The sequence below is a fragment of the Filicampus tigris genome, chromosome 7, assembly GCF_054856515.1.
Source record: "Filicampus tigris isolate MCC_2025a chromosome 7, RoL_Ftig_1.0, whole genome shotgun sequence".
Classification (NCBI taxonomy): Eukaryota; Metazoa; Chordata; class Actinopteri; order Syngnathiformes; family Syngnathidae; genus Filicampus; species Filicampus tigris.
In genome coordinates this window covers 7,150,494-7,166,820 of record NC_141223.1, presented here as the reverse complement: position 1 = coordinate 7,166,820, position 16,327 = coordinate 7,150,494, and the positions used below count along the sequence as shown (strand labels likewise).

At 41.1% G+C, this 16,327-nt stretch overlaps 2 protein-coding genes across 3 annotated transcripts in view; one reads left to right on the top strand and one right to left on the bottom strand.

Annotated features, from left to right (window-relative positions):
• The window catches only part of egfem1 (EGF-like and EMI domain containing 1), a 46,070-nt gene that overhangs the window by 19,470 nt on the left and 10,273 nt on the right, over window positions 1-16,327 (top strand). For both annotated transcript variants that reach the window (XM_086036157.1, XM_086036158.1), the window contains 7 exons: window positions 212-457; window positions 532-660; window positions 2,635-2,763; window positions 2,906-3,034; window positions 8,938-9,072; window positions 9,836-9,970; window positions 10,979-11,110. In XM_086036157.1, the coding sequence (XP_085892283.1) occupies window positions 212-457; window positions 532-660; window positions 2,635-2,763; window positions 2,906-3,034; window positions 8,938-9,072; window positions 9,836-9,970; window positions 10,979-11,110 (1,035 nt within the window). The remainder of the gene's footprint in view (window positions 1-211; window positions 458-531; window positions 661-2,634; window positions 2,764-2,905; window positions 3,035-8,937; window positions 9,073-9,835; window positions 9,971-10,978; window positions 11,111-16,327) is intronic.
• LOC147144599 (EH domain-containing protein 2-like) lies at window positions 3,107-14,479 on the bottom strand. The gene is made up of 7 exons (XM_086036159.1): window positions 14,372-14,479; window positions 6,464-6,881; window positions 6,201-6,377; window positions 5,593-5,690; window positions 4,811-5,223; window positions 4,559-4,723; window positions 3,107-3,853 (listed from the first exon to the last, which is right to left on the bottom strand). Exons 2-7 carry the CDS (start codon window positions 6,682-6,684, stop codon window positions 3,293-3,295), a joined length of 1,635 nt encoding a protein of 544 aa, XP_085892285.1. The 5' UTR covers window positions 6,685-6,881; window positions 14,372-14,479; the 3' UTR covers window positions 3,107-3,292.

Genomic DNA, 16,327 nt, shown 5'->3' with positions numbered 1-16,327 from the left:
GTAGCCCAACTAGGAAGGGCGTGATTTTGTTTCGACCTACTTGACTCCCTTTAAATTAGCAATAGCAACAATGTGAGATTATAACCATAAAGTGTATATTTCAATCCACATGGAATTCTAGTGAGTCATACAAAAATAACATTTAAATTGATTATTTAATGACAATTTACATCACATTGCTAACATATGATCATTGTGTCGCCTTTGTTAGCTTTGTATGGTGGAGAGTTGGTGGAAGATGAGGAGGATGAGGAAGAAGAAGAAGATGAAGAGCAGCTGGAAGTCTCGAGGTTTCCAGAGCTGTTCTTCCGTAACGTTCCCCAGCTTCTCCATTACACAGCAGCATTGCATTCCCCGTATGGCAGTGATGATGATGATAATGACGCTGGTGACTCTGATGAAGAGTTTGAAAGCTTCATAAAACGGCGAGAAGAATTCAGATTGGACAGCCAAATCGGTACAACAAATACATGATCGACTATCCACCAATGGTGTTGAACTTTTCTGACAATATGACAACATTCTTGACAGTGTGTCTGGATAACTCTTTTGGGGAAGACTGCAGTTGGCGGTGTGAAGACTGTGTAAATGGAGACTGCGGTGAAAATAAAGACCGCTGTGAATGTTCACCTGGATGGGCTGGCGTTATCTGCAATGAGAGTAAGTTCAACAGTGTGTTGTATTCGGTATGTAGAGTGCCTGTCACATCTGCTTTTTGCATCACACACCATTGGCACTACACTCTATATTTTCCAAAATGCTTTAAAGAGATTTCTTTTCATTTGTCGCTTTGGAGGTTTTTAAATGCGCTACCAAAGCTTGAACATATATTTTAAAACAATTTCGTACTAAATGAGGATAAACGGTTCAGATAATGAATGGATGGATAATATGACTATGAATGGTATAATTCACATTCATGAAGTCACAGCCATGCACAGTTTGGTCCTGATCCAAATTAGGATTGATTCTCAATGGAATGTCAATATAGTTAAAATTGACTTTTTATGAATTACACGAGTCTGACAGTGATCACTTTTGTGATTAAGAGAGGCTGTTTGGGGAGTTCACACACAGCAGCAACAGGCAAAGAATATGCAGCATGTTTGCCAGACTAACTATCCTATATCCTTTAACTAGTTAGTTTTGGCCATGAATATGTACACGTACACACGCACACGAAAAAAAAAAAAAACATCATCTTCCCCACCTCTTGGGATAATCCATCTGTTAGTTCTATTTGAGCTACCTATAGAAGTGTGGTCCAGTTTTAGCATGAGCAGCCTACCTCGTGCATCGATCCAGGGTCATATATCAAAAACCGTTGGCTCTTCTGCGTGGGTTGGATGGTTGTTTATGGAGTCCTGAACAAAAAAGCACCAGGGGAATCAATCTGTGAACTACCTTCCAAGGCCATGGCCCACAGCAAGCCGTAGTCCAAGGATGTTCATTGCTGGCTTTAAAAGCAAGGGTCCACTCTTCCCATGCGCGCCTGTGATTAATGGCTGTCGCTGGTCTGAACCTGAGTCATGCTGGTTCTCATGAAGGGAAAGACACGTGGGATAAGCCCATTAGAATGTCACATTGTTTACAGAAGACACACTCCCAATGTGCCTCTTGTTGCTTGGATGCACAGCCATTGGGCACTTTATGCACAGTACACTTACACAAGGAGTTCTCAATACAAAAAAAATGACACCAAAGATGGTACTTAGTAGAGGAAAGACGTCAAAGGCCAAGTTGTTAACAAAAGTGAACATTTGTCGAGTGCCTTACATGTGATTCTAAGCAAAGGAGGCTGCCATGTCATGTCATCTTCCAAACCGCTTATCCTATATAGGGTCGCGGGGAGTTGCTGGAGCCTATCCCAGCCGTCAATGGGCGAAGGCAGACTACACCCCGAACTGGTCGCCAGCCAGTCGCAGGGCACAGAGGCTGCTTCCTGGTTTATACCTAAAGCTAATAGTCACGAACGGGCAGGCGGTACCACTTATGTTTCTAGATACCATGAATGGCACCATTGAAGAATTTGTGACTGACCATGTAAATCAATTTGCATCTCTATTCTTGACTGTCACCAGTATTGAATGTGGTTTTCGTTGGCCAACGCGTCACTTCTCTATATTCAAAGTCACAGATCTGTTGCCAAACTAGACCTAGAGACAGTTCTGTGTGAGTAATGGAATCCCCGAGAAGTACATTTGCTGAATGTGCTCTTCAAATTTCGTCAGCCATGAGGCTCATGCCATTTTTTTTTTTAATCCTTATGCGCAATACTATCCAATCCTCAAATTTTGTTTTTATTTGTTTCTTCCTTTAAACGTGTCACTTCCTCTGTGGAAATTCGTTGTGTATTTTTTGCGTAATCCCACTAGCAAGTTAATCAACATACAAACCAACAGCAACCAAAACAATAACACTTTTGTGATTAGCATAGTTAAATGAAACTATAAAACCTCAAATTTTGATTGTCACTGCTGATTTGATGAAATGCATTTTGGTCAATGGATGGTACTTTTAATTGATCAGTATTTAACTCCTTACGCATACGATCGTTTTTCATTTAGCTGTCATTACGTTACTCAATGTTGTCAAAGTACCGGTACTTTTCTCAAGACCCACATTATTTTCCAGCTTGTCCACAGGGCACTTATGGGCAGACTTGTAACAGTCTGTGCCAGTGTAGGAATGGAGGCACATGTGATCCTGTGTCTGGGAAGTGTTTATGCCCCCCGGGGGTACAAGGTCTGCTCTGCGAGACTGGTTTGTATTTGTCCACAAACTCACGCACATCTGCACCAAACAAAACGTTTTTGCTTCACATAAACATCAGTTTCACTGTATTCCCATTAAAATGATATCCCTTGATTATCCCAATGCTCTCTGCTATCATTCATGTTTGCAGGTTGTCCAAGGGGCTATTTCGGAAGTAATTGCATGAGAAAGTGCAACTGTCCTAACAATGGACACTGCCATCGTTTATATGGATCTTGCCTGTGTTCCCCAGGATTATATGGTCGACACTGCCATCTGCGTGAGTACCAATTTCATTTTATAGCGCCGACTTTTCGTGCTGCAGCTCACAGGAAGCAATCAAATATTACAATACTATTAAAGTCATCTTTTATTTATAGCATTAATACAACAATATTACAACTGTGTCATATAAAATGCATTCAGGATTCTGTATGTATTGCTCAAAGTGAACAAAACTATTACTGTTAGTGTATGCTTTTTTTTTTTAACAATATATACAAATAATGTACTTATTTATAGATCCATACTGCACGCGTTATTTAGATCCTTCATCATTTATTTGTAGTCGTTTTGAAGGAGGTAACAGGTGAGAGGGCAGCTCACGTGGGAGCCAATGGCCCTCCAGTTTTCCTTCAATAAGATGGACAGCCAATGCAAACTCCTCATTGTCCAACATACCATCTGCATCGATATCTGACAGCCTCCAGATATGGGCAAGAACAGAACTTGGCAGAAGTGTTGTCGTCATCCATTCTTTGACTTTGGCTCCACTAAGTTTGCCTTCATTTGGGCTGAGGTTGTAGAAGATCTCATCGTACTTTGGCTTGTGCCTCTCCACTATCCACTCAATCGAATCTCGTTCACTGTCGTCGCTGTCTTTGACTTCCTTGAAAGGATGCTTCTTATAATGCTCTCGCCTGAACGTTCCCAGGAACTCACCATCTAGAACTCCAGGGAGGGATTTATGTATAAGTTCTTGTTGCTGAAGTAGGGGAAACAGCTTAGCTATGTCAGTGTTTAGGAGTTTGTCCAGGGTAGCCATCAGACTTGGTTTCAGTTTCTTGAACTTTGAGAAGTTTTGACTCAGAAGTTGCTCCTGAAAAAGCAAAATTGTAAATGTTCAATGGTTGGAGTAGCCTAGATTATGTTATCTAATATTTTTTTTAATAATGATAATATCGTTTCGGATCATATCCTACATGCACTCATGAAAATTTGGGATATCACTAAGCATACAGTGTTACAAAAAAAGTATAGTATCTGAAACACGGCATTCTGATTAATATATTGTTTGTGGAATATGAGTTAAGCAACAATATCCACCCGTTTTTAGACATCTCAGGGGGCGGCCATTTTGTCAGTTCTAACGACTGAAAATGACATCACAGTTGCTCAGGGCTCAGGTAACGACCAATCACGGCTCAGGCGTTTTCTAAAGCTGAGCCATGATTGTCATTACAAAATGCCCCCCCCCAGAGATGGCTAAAAATGGATGGATTAACTCTTATCCACAAATGCAATATTTATCAGAATTCCTTGTTTCATTCAACTAGTGCGCCAGCATAGAACATATTCTTGAAAAAACTATGTTTGGGTTGTCTTCCCCTTTGAGGCTGAGTATATTTTCATGTGTTGTGGCCAAACCTTTTGTTCAGCAGCAAATATTCCAAATGCATTTCATAGCTGACCGGCTTTGGGTTAGGTTTAAGCTTATGTCAAGGTCATGAATGGGACATTAGCTAGCCATTCCAAAAGTGGTTAGCCTCTGTTAAGCTCTATTATTACAGCATTTGAGTGTGACCTGCATCTTGGTGCAGTCGGGGAAATCTCCCGCTGGAACTCTGTGTTGCTGCTGGATCTTGGTGAAAATGACCGGAAGCTGGTAGATCAGATTGTGCTTCTTGCTCTCTTTGCAAAAAATAGTTGGCATCTCCTGCTTCAAATAGCCAATGATGTGTGCGTGAGCCTGAGAGAACCACAAAGCATATATTAACTAAAACAATATCAACTCTGACTGAGCATCATTAAATGCGTTCACTGTCAGATATTTTACCCTCACGAGTCGGGCTCTCTTCACCAAGTCATTCAGTTTTCTCACAGCAGCGTTGCGTGGGAGGTTTCTTATGTCGGCCAACAGATCCTCCTCCTCCAAGTCTATCAGCTGGTAGTGGTCACACATGTGCCTTGGCTCTGACCAAAAGGATCCAATGTAAACTCGCAAAATTTCAGGGGTTTTAAACACTTTCCCCAGTGACCACATGAGGGCACCATATACTCTCATGAGCTGCTGCGAGTCCACCCTGTCAGCCTTGTTCAGAACCACACGTAACTTGTCCTCGTAGCCAAACAGAGCCCCAAAGGCCCGAGTGAGCTCATCCGAAAACTCCAGCTTGTGTGCGTCGAACAGCAGGATGATCCGATCCACGCGCTCGGCAAACCAGCGCAGCACTGCTGGGAAGTCGTAGCCTTAGGAGCAGGAACATAGGGTTTTGATTAACGTCCATGCTAATGGGGTCTGCCCCTGCGCCTCAAGGAACAGTGAGAAACATGTAATATATCCCAGAGGCCCTTATCTGCAAGCTATTTCAGTTACACCCACAGATGGATTTGTCAAGAAAGTAAAGCAGAGGCTGCTTTGGTACTTTCTGCTAATCTCCTTCCAACTCTGTCAAATTGTCCTCCTCTTCTGCGGTCACAAATCAAATGAACATTTTAAAGTATTGCATCATTCACATTCCTGCTTTGCCTCATCTGCTTTTACTAAAAATTTGATAAAAACTGGATATGTAGGTATTCATTTGTACAATGAAGCCAATATTTGGGATCTGAACTCACCTCTGCTTAGTTTTTTCCTCGCTGCAGTTAAGATGCCTGGTGTATCGATGATACTGATACTCTCCAGGACCTGATTGGGCATCTGCACACACTGAAATCTGCATATAAATGATTATACATTTTTACCACTAGAAATGCATGTGAATGCTCAGAGATGCTGTTGCTAAGTGAAAAGTCCAAAGAGTTAAGTAAATGAGTGTATATCATATCAATCCCTGGATACCAAGTGAATATTGCAGCATATTGGCTTTTTATTAAAAAAAAATATATATATGTATACGATGAGAGTATATGGTGCCCTTATGTGGTCACTGGGGAAAGGATTTGGATCTTCTCAGGGAAAAAGTAATATTTGCATATATATCCAATACATGTTTTGCTTGCAAATTCTTTTTGTGTAGGTCCATTGAGTAAAAGTGCAATTAGGCTGTTAAAATGGTTACGTTTTTTTGCAGAATATCATGGATATTAATTGCTTGACCTCTCAGCATTTACACAATAACCACACAACTGCCCCTGGCAGTATTTATTGTTAACACAGTTAAATGTCCATTTTATGAACACAAATTCGGCACCCCTCCTCCATCTCCTCTCTTGCTTCCCATCACCTGTTTAGAAAAGTATTCCCAAAAGGGTCAAGGTTGCGAAATGGTTTTTGGGGATCCATGGTGAGGGCATTCCCTGGTATGATTCCCTCCACCTCGCCGTACATCAGGGCTGTGAAGCAGTCAGTGGTTGGTTCCGGCCCCACTCTGCCACCCAGAAAGTCTTGCTCGATTAGATATCTGAAACGAGAGATGGCATTGCGACGTGCTTTTCTGTATATATTGAGTTGAATACTGTTTAACCGCATCAGCATCCCGAGCGTTACCTTATAAAAGTTGTCTTTCCTGTTGAGTACTGACCCATCACCAGCACCATCGGTTTGTTGTCAAAGTCTGCATCCTCGTAGCTCGGAGAGTGATAGTGATGGAAGGAATAGTACTTCTCTATCGGCAGCAGTCTTTTGTAGTAAAGATTCCTTAGCTCCTCTGTCACCATGTGGACACCCCCGAGTGTTTTAGGATCGCCTCTAAGTCCCCGATTCGACATTGTGAAGACTTCTTTCTCCGGAGTTCTTTGTTCGGTATGAAAGTGGCTCACTCTGCAAGCACCAAACGGAATGGTGGAAGAATGTGCTTGAGAAATATTGTCAGATTCCCACAGCTGCCTGCTCCATCCTGCAGCGCGACATTTGGAGGGTGGAGAGGGTGTAACCAGAGACTCCAGCTGCACCTCACACAAAGCCTCTGTCAAGCAGAACAAGGGTGGAGTGGAGTTTTTGCTGCTGCATTGGGACGGTCTTGGCAGATTGCATGTACATTTCACAATCCTAAGAATGAAAATGGATGTTTCAATGCATATTTAACATTCTGTTGCATCTGTCTTTTATTTCCACACATTTTAATCAATATCTGCAGAAAGACAGCCTTGTCCCAATTCAAGTGTGTAATTACAACCTAGTAGAAATTAGTAATACAGTACATTTCTGTTTAGTATAAAACACATTAACTGATCTATTGTACTTTATTGCAAAGGTCTAACTTTGGGGCCTGTCTTGTATAAAGTTCCTGAAAGCAATACTTGAGTGAGTAGTAGTAGTATATTATAGTAGTAGACGTTTCTTAGGGTGGAAGTCAACCCAGAAATTGTCTTTACAATAATATGTTCTATGCAGCCCCACTAGTCGAAAAATGTCATTCTGATTAATAATGCATTTGTGCAATATCAGTTAAAGCGGAAGACAACCCAAGCATATTTTTTCAAGAATATGCTCCCAGCAGGCCCACTAGTTGAAACATTCTGATTAATTTTGCGTTTGTGGAATATAAGTTAAGCAGCAAAATGCAATGGTGAGCTGTTTTCTGAATCGTGATTGGTCGTTGTGAGCAGTCGTGATGTCATTTTCAGTTGAAAGAAGACAAAATGGCCGCCCACGGAGATGGCTAAAAACGAATGGATTAACACTTATCCCACAAACGCAATATTTATCAGAATGCCCTGTTTCAACTGGTGGACCCACATAGAACGTATTCTGGAAAAAAAAAATGTTTGCGTTGACTTCTTCTTTAAGCAGCAAAATCGACCCATTTTTGTCCATCTCAAATACCAAAATCCCATCCGTTTTTAGCTATCTCAGGGGGCGGCCATTTTGTCACTTCTGTCGACTGAAAATGACATCACTGTTGCTTAAGGCTTAGATAACGACCAATCGCGGCTCAGCTTCAGAACACAGGTGAGCCATGATTGGTCGTTACCTGAGCCCTGGGCAACTGTGATGTCATTTTCAGTCGACAGAAGTGACAAACTGGCCGCCCCCTGAGATAGGTAAAAACGGATGGGATTTGCTGCTTAACTCATATTCCACAAACACAATATTAATCAGAATGCCATGTTTAGACTAGTGAAGTCGCATAGAACATATTATTGTAAAAAACATTTTTGACTAGCTGACAGTTGCTGTACATAAGTGTCAATAGTAATTTTAAATATTGACTTAAGAGTATTTGAAAAGAGACTGGTTCAAATTTTGATTGTGTTATTATTTTATTTACTTCAGTGGTGTAGTAGGTAAAGGTTGGTTTGCTGGCCAATGAGTGAAGTTAGCCTGCCCATCATGTGATGCTGGCATCTTCTGGCTTCGGGTTGGAAAGAGAAGCCCGAGAGTGAACAGGCCCCATCGGATTCAGTTTTTTCTTAGGAACCTTCCTTTCCTTTCCTATCCAAGCGACATGACCTCAAAGTACTTGGAGGAAAGCTTGTACGAATTCTAAAAATGCTTCGGAAAGGTGCCTCCATGCAACCTTTAACCAACCTTTAGCATAGATTTTACTCCTGACCAACCTTTACCCAGATACGTGAACATTCTAAAATACTTTAAGGACGTATTTGTATTACAAGACTGCTTTGGGAGAATAGCTAAGATGTTAGTTTTGTGTGTGGGTGGGGTCATTTTCCCCTAGAGCACATTGAACTTAAAATGAATAAAACACAAACATGTGTCCAGAATGGAATGTATACATTTGCAGCTTTTTCACTGGATGCAAGCAAATATTGGACCTCAAGTGGCTCTAGACTTGAAATAAAGTTGACTACCATTGCTAAGAATCAGTTACAGTTTAATGTCATATTTAAGGTTAAGCATGAAGCTTGGGCTGAAACCATCCAAGCAACACAAGAGCAAGATAAAATCATGCAAGAAATCAATAATTACAGATTTGTTGATAAACACCGTTGTGAGAAGATCGATGACGCTTGAAATCCTCCAAACCAACATTTGACATTTTCTTGTCTTCTGCTCCTCAGCTTGTCCTCGGTGGACGCGCGGCCCTGGCTGTTCAAAGGAATGTGACTGTGTTCGAGAACATTCCACTGGCTGTGACCCCAAGATGGGGAGCTGTATCTGTAAGCCTGCATACCACGGCTCACAATGTGAGAAAGGTATAATCCCTTCACAGGAAAACTGTTCTCAATATGTCATTATTTTGTTAGGCCACAGCAGCAATACCTTCTATGCTGGAGGCATGCTTCATTAGATTTACATGATTAACTTTTACATGTCGATTACCTGAATTCCAGCACATTACTTTATCACCTTTTCAATTGTGAAGTGTCAAAAAGATCCACATTATTTGCAGTAGTAGAGCTTCAGTCGCAGTATGAGACGAAAGAGAAAGAAAGCTTTGTGACTGAGATAGTATACTGCTCCAAAATGGCATAGGAAGTCAACCCAAACATATTATGTTCAAAAATATGTTCTATGCAGGCCCACTACCTGAAACACGGCATTCTGATTAATATTACGTTTGTGGAATATGAGTTAAGCAACAATATCCACCCGTTTTTAGACATCTCAGGGGGCGGCCATTTTGTCACTTCTGAAAATGACATCACAAATGCTCAGGGCTCAGATAACGACCAATCATGGCTCACCTTCAGAAAACAGGTGATCTGTGATTGATCGCTACCTGAGCCCTGAGCACTGTCATTTCAGTCGACAGAAGTGACAAAATGGCCGCCCCCGGAGATGGCTAAAAACGGGTGGATTAACTCTTATTCCACAAATGCACCATTTCTCAGAATGCCTTGTTTCAACAAGTGGGCCTGCATAGAAGATATTCTTGAAAAAAATAATGGGGTTGACTTCTGCTTTAAGAAACTGCAAAATATTATCCCCTGTGTATGTATGTGTGTCCCACTGTAGAATGTGAGCCGGGCTTCTTTGGAGCAGGTTGTGCACAGCCTTGTGACTGTCCAAATAGAGGGTTGTGTGACCCCAAGACTGGGGTGTGCAGCCAGCAATGTCCTGCAGGCCTTCATGGGGAGAGTTGTCAGCTGGGTAAGACAACAAACTTCATCATATTTCTCGCAAATGCAACGCAAACGGTGTCACAATTGTAAAAAAAAAAGAAAAAGAAAAAAAAAGAAACATGATCTTTGTTTTAGCTTTGAACATTTGGCTCGAAAGTTGGATAAAATAAAAAAACTGTAAAATTGCTGGAGCAGGGTCATTACCATACGGCGCCTCCATGTGTTTTTGATTCATAATCAAGGAGTACTGTAATACCTGCGACAAGACTTTGACTGTGGGAGAATGTGTATTTTGCTTACGCATGTGTCCACAAGTGTGCTTAATGTTTGCATACCTAAATGCTTGTATATGTGCCCATGGGTTTGAAAAGTGATTGAGAAGGAAAGGCTATAAAGTTTCGTTTGGTGCGTTAACTGTATTTATTTTGTGGAATGCAAGTCTGGCCAGTGTTATTTCCATACCGTGTTCGACCACTAGAATACATCTTCATAGAAAGGTCAACACTCTATTTTTTTTTTTTAATCAAATGCTGCACTGTATGTACACTATGTTTCTTTTGTCTCTGTGCTGCTGAATAAAATCTGAGAGCAAAGTTATTCATTAACCAGCCACAACAGTAAGCTAAGCTCATATGCACAAGCTAATATTGTGTCACCTGAAACTGTGGTTTCGTATTCTCCTAAACCGACTCTTAAAGCTGCTACAGCATGAGCTCTTGTATTGGTTTTCAACAGCACATTTCCTATAATTGATCGAATCCATTATACAAACACCGTTTGGATATCCTTTGAACAACTCGGCCTTGGTGACACAATTTACAAAAGCAACTCAATGCAGAACATGAATTTCAATTAAGAGTATAAATAGTACAAATATAGATAGACATAATTAAAATGTGTCAATTTAAGAACATCTTGGTACAGTTTCTTGATTGCAGTAAAGATCTCAGTATTTAGTTTGGGTAAAAAAAAGTTCAATCCTTAGCCATTATTGACATATTAAAACCTCTACGTGTGTTTTTTTTAACTTCTGCAGCATGTGAATCTGGTTCGTGGGGTCAAGGATGCATCAATAAATGCCAGTGCCAAAACAGCTCTCTGGGCTGTGACCCCCTCACTGGTCACTGTATATGTGAGCTCGGCTATACTGGACCCAAATGTGAAGAAAGTAAGTAAGTTCCTTTTAGAAGTTACACGTGCTGATCACTACAGTGCATTATGAGGTTTAGGTAGCAACTGCTGCCACCATGTGTTTGTATTTAGTCATAACAGCTTTTCCATTAAGGTTCATTCACTACTTTTCTATTCTTTATTTCCATATACCTGAGCTTATTACTTTGCATATTTGACATTTTCTGCTATTCATGGAATGTGTGAATGACATCTATGGGCAAGAATGTGCAAACAATGTCAAAAGCCTTTTATGACCATATCATCTTGCATCTGTTCCCCTGGATACTTGGGCACTCTGTGTGTGTGTTGGAGTGGCGGCGGGGTTGTTTGATGGAGTTGATCATATTGGATTACATCATTAATAGGGACATTTCTATGTTAATTTTACCCATCTTCATCTGATGGGATTATTGTGAAATTATGTATAAGAGTAGTAACAAAAGGGGTGCTGTAAGAAGAGTGATGTTGGTTCAGTGCACTCTAAAAACAGTTGGCAAGTAACAGTAATATTTTTTATTCCAGCAGAGGGCGCTGCGGGTTTAGTTTTCATGTTTCACGACTCAAATGGAATACAAAACAACCCAAATTAGCATCACGTCCACTTTGTTTTGTCAGTGGCAAAACAATTTCAAAACCACACAAATTCCACAATACAATGTGTATTGATTATGCGTATTATTATTCATTACTTGTAATTTATTTTGTCATCCATTCCAGAGGGAAATCAGGCAGGTTGGTGCCATTATTCGAACTGTCTTAACAATTGGATAGAGTTGTTCAAATGATGGTCTTCTGACTAACCTTTACTGTAAATGTACCATGAGGCCCAGCGCTTCATACCACTTCAGCGGTAGATATTGATCCTCCTAAAATCATGACCATGCGCCATTAGAGCAGAGCCTCTTGTCCCTAGTCATAACATTGTAATGATTCACGTCACTCTGATTGGACCTTACTGTGGAAATAGGCCTATCAGTTTGTCTAGGTTCTGTTTTCTGTAGGCCCTTTCCCCTCAAGCAGAGGTGTTCAGTTTCTCAGTCTGCCGGGCCTCTCCCTTCAGGAGAAATCAGAAAAAGGCCCGCGCTGTGAGACCGACCAGATCTCATTGGGTATTTGCTTTCCTAGAATCAAAATAGAAAGATATGGCCTTTCCTTTCAGTGGGATATTTTAGTTCACACGCATGATTCAATAATGAGATTCATGACAAAGAGTACATGACTCGGAAAGCTTGTTACAATGGCAGAAACATTTTTTTCACTGAGCCTTTGTTTTCAGTGGAAACAGGCTGTTGTACTGACATTGGTCCTAACTGTTGCAACTTTGATGTCCAATTCAAAGCAGTTTGTGTTTGTGGTAAATAGAATTGGTCCACTCTCACGCTGGCTCAATGTCATTGTTGTCTTCAGTGTATCAACCTTAAATGACACCAGGACGTTTTATTCTGTTCTCTCTCTTTCTGTTCTATTTCTGTGGACCCCTCTTCCCGACTGTGTGGTCCTGTGTGGACCTGCTTTATGGGCTGACAGCACTCTTTCTTACACAAGCAGGGATCTGGAAATAATCCTCCCGTCTTAAAGAGCTCATTTAGCCCAGAGAGGGAGTCTTTCGGTGATGACACAGTGTGTGTGGTAGTCGTTGTGGAGAAGTTCTTCTGTGCCTACCTATAAACTTTGAGAGAGGAAGTGGGATGGTTCTAAACTAACAAGTAACAGCAGACTCTGCACAGGCTTCTGTGGTTAATATGAAAACTAGTCATCCTCTCTTGGTATGAATAAACGAGAAACCAGACCACATTAATACATGTAAGTTACATACTGTACATCAATGGACCCTATAGATTTGAGGCACTGCAGCTTCATTTAAATTTTCCTCCTCCTGCATTTAAAATTTTTTTAGCATATTGAGGGGATTGCAGTGCCTTGTTGAAGGGGATCTTAAGCATCAGGATTCGATTGGATCTGTTTTAGCCTCTGTAGCATCTTGTGCAGCTAAGCACTATTTTAAATTTGAACTGATCTATTTTTAAGCAATATAAGAGGAAAACTAGTGCAAATACTCAGCTATGCTGAAAATGTTGCCACAAAAACAGTTTTATGCCATGATTTCAGAGCCAATTTGGATTAAGAAACATTATTTTAACCTAACTGGTCAATAAAAACAGAGCATGTTTAAGTAATGCCAAAAGAGTGGATCTCATTAGTGTGCATTACCCTTTGAACCAAATTCTTGTGAGAACAGGCTCTCCTAAACAAGACTGCATCTGCCAAAAGGCAGGCGCATAGCCATGGTACCACAAACTTCAGTCACAGTAAACTCCATACAATAACAAGTACTTTTGAAACGGTGTAACCTAAGAGCTCATTTATGATGACAGCATCGTCATCGGGACAGCTTTAACGACATCACAGCCGAACCACAGCAGATGCACTCCAAGACGTCATGCTGTCAGCGTGGGAACACACTGATGGGCATGCCTGCAGGGATGTGTACTTCACTCACACCGAGGCTGCGGGTTTAAAGTAGGAGTGGACAGCATCAGAGGAAGGAGGAAATGTAAAAACCAAAAGGAACACCCTGAGTATATGAAACCACCAAAACTCAACATTTCTGGTGTGCCCCAATTTGTGGCTTCCTTTGGTTACATGGTCCACTGTTTCAATTATGGATAGAAGAGGTCGTCTATTGAAGAACTGCTCAACGCTGAGATAATTGGTTCAGATTCTTTCCAAAACCTCCTCTTTCTCCAACTTTTCCAATACAATATAATTGTGTGTGTGTGTGTGTGTGTGTGTATATGTATATGTATATATATATATATATATATATATATATATATATATATATATATATATATATATATACATACACACACACACATATATATGTGTGTGTGTTCGTCACATGTGCCGCGTGGGGGTAGCAGGGAGGATGTCTTTTGAAAATTATTATTATTTTTTTTTATCGTTTTTGAAACACTGACGGTAGCCCGGGGCGGGAGGTAATGCGAGTGGAAGTTTAGTCGGACTTGCCGACGGACGGCTGTTTAAAAGTAGAGGCAGACCGGCCTGTATACTATGTCAGGCATATCCAAAGTCTGGCCCAGGGCCAGATGTGGCCCTTGTTCAAACTTCTACCAGCCCGCAGCCTCAGGCCTAAAGTTAATAATGAGTGGCCCGTCACTAGTGTTTACCACAGTATCAAATACAGGCAAAAAAAAAAAGGTGTTTTATATTTCACCACCAGGTGGCAGCATACCTGTTGGGTGCTTTTGGAAATACGCTCCTTGCTTTCCGCAAACGCCACTCTCAAAGTCGTGTTAGGTCTCAGAGTGAACACCCTACTGCGTAACCTTTTGTGTGGCCCTTCCCACACCATTTCTGAAAGAGAGACTATAGCGAAGAAAAAGAATGTGTCAGGTTTTCGTGGAGGAGGACCCAAACGCAGGAGGCACAATGGTGTGCAATGTAAAGTATTTAATTTAAAACAAAAGGCAAACAAGGTGCTGGGATAATGTCAAAGCAAAAATTGTTGAAGTCCAAAAAAACCAACACGGACCAAAACAAGTTAAACAAACACTAGGACTGGACGTTACTTGACTTTGACAAGACAAGACAAATGAACCAACAAGGACTGAAAGAAAGCGGGCAACTAAAGTTGACGATACAACGAGGAACACCTGGACAAGACACAGAGGGTAGGAGGAAGCTGGTTGGCTAACACAAGGCACCGGGATGACAAGCACAGGTGGACTCAATAATTTAACGAGAGACAGACAAAGGAACACAAGGAAAATTTTTTCACTGCAATAAAAAAAACAACTGTGTCTGCGCTAAGAGACTGTGGCTGTTTTCAAGAAATTCATTATCAAGAGTCACTACCAGACGAAACATGCAAACCACGACAAATGCCGTGAAAAATTGAAGCAACTTTCACCTCACCAAATTTGGCCCTCCCTGCAAAAAGTTTGGGCACCCCTGGACTATGATTGACCAAACTGTTGTGTCAACCAACTTCACTCTTGAACAATCGCTGTCTCTTGGTTTGACAATGAGAAAAAGACGCTTTCAACAAGCATCAGACCGTCATGTAGGTGTAAGTGGGCACAGGAACCTGGTTCTGTTTAGTCGTGCATTGATGGGGCCTGCAGACTCAGCAGGTGCTGAAATTATGGTGTGTCTCTTGCCCCTAAAAGGGAATAGCCTCGGAGCTGCTGGTGACTTTGATGTGCCCAGATTCACCACACGTCTGTGACATGAACTCACTTAAACGCTAATGCTTAATTAACATTGACATTTGATTTAGCCATTTTCACACGGTGGTAAGACAGTGAAGACAAGTAGCAGAAGAGCCAAATGAGACAAGGGATTGACAAATAAAAAAACAAAAAACTTTCTTTATTTTCTGTGAAGTTGCCATTTCTCTTTTATGTTTAAACTCAACCCATAGTGTGTCCTGACAGTTTTACGGTCTTGACTGTGGCCAGATGTGTGAGTGCAGGAATGGTGCCCGCTGCCACCACATCACAGGAGCCTGCCAATGCATCGCAGGCTGGGCAGGACCTCATGCCATTCTCGGTAATGTAAGCCACATAATTAAAATGGGGTGTGAGGGAGGTCCTCACTGCTGAACATCCTCTCTTTAAACTCAATTATCACAAGAATGAGACATTAGCAATAACATTTTAGGAATAGGGTTGGTTTAGAGAAAGGAGCCAACACCCTGGAGCAAATTTGGTTTAATCAAGGTATTCTCTGACAAAGTACATTTATGTGAAATGTGTAAAAACAGTTTTTATTACTTCTCATTTTTTTGTCTTAATAGTTTTGATTATTTCCCCCCCCCCCCCCCCCCCCCAAAAAATAGTGGTCCCAAACCGTGAATTCATATCTCGAAAAGTGCATTGAAGGGACAAATGGATGCACCTCATTATGTGACATCACATAGCTGTGACACATATGAGTACATTACAGTACAAAGTAAGCAGCTTTAGGATCATTAATGTGTTTATTGTTTAATTAATACCACTTTAATTGTGTGTCTTTTTTCATATTTACAATATCCTGTATATTTTCAGCATTATAGTGTGCTTATAGTGTCATCTTCTCACCCTCTAGAATTATATTAAACAACCTGGTCAAAGGTTTTACAGACACCTCTCCAAGATGCTTCCATAACTTCACCGATATGTCCTTAGGACCATTTTGCCACTTG

What these genes read in the sequence shown, in the direction of transcription:
- LOC147144599 (XM_086036159.1), bottom strand. Translation starts at nt 6,684, where the DNA reads ATGTCGAATCGGGGACTTAGAGGCGATCCTAAAACACTCGGGGGTGTC. An exon ending in GGAAAGACAACTTTTATAAG is followed by an intron (nt 6,378 to 6,463) that starts GTAACGCTCGGG and finishes CTCTCGTTTCAG; the next exon opens with ATATCTAATCGAGCAAGACT. An exon ending in AGAGAGCCCGACTCGTGAGG is followed by an intron (nt 4,724 to 4,810) that starts GTAAAATATCTG and finishes TGGTTCTCTCAG; the next exon opens with GCTCACGCACACATCATTGG.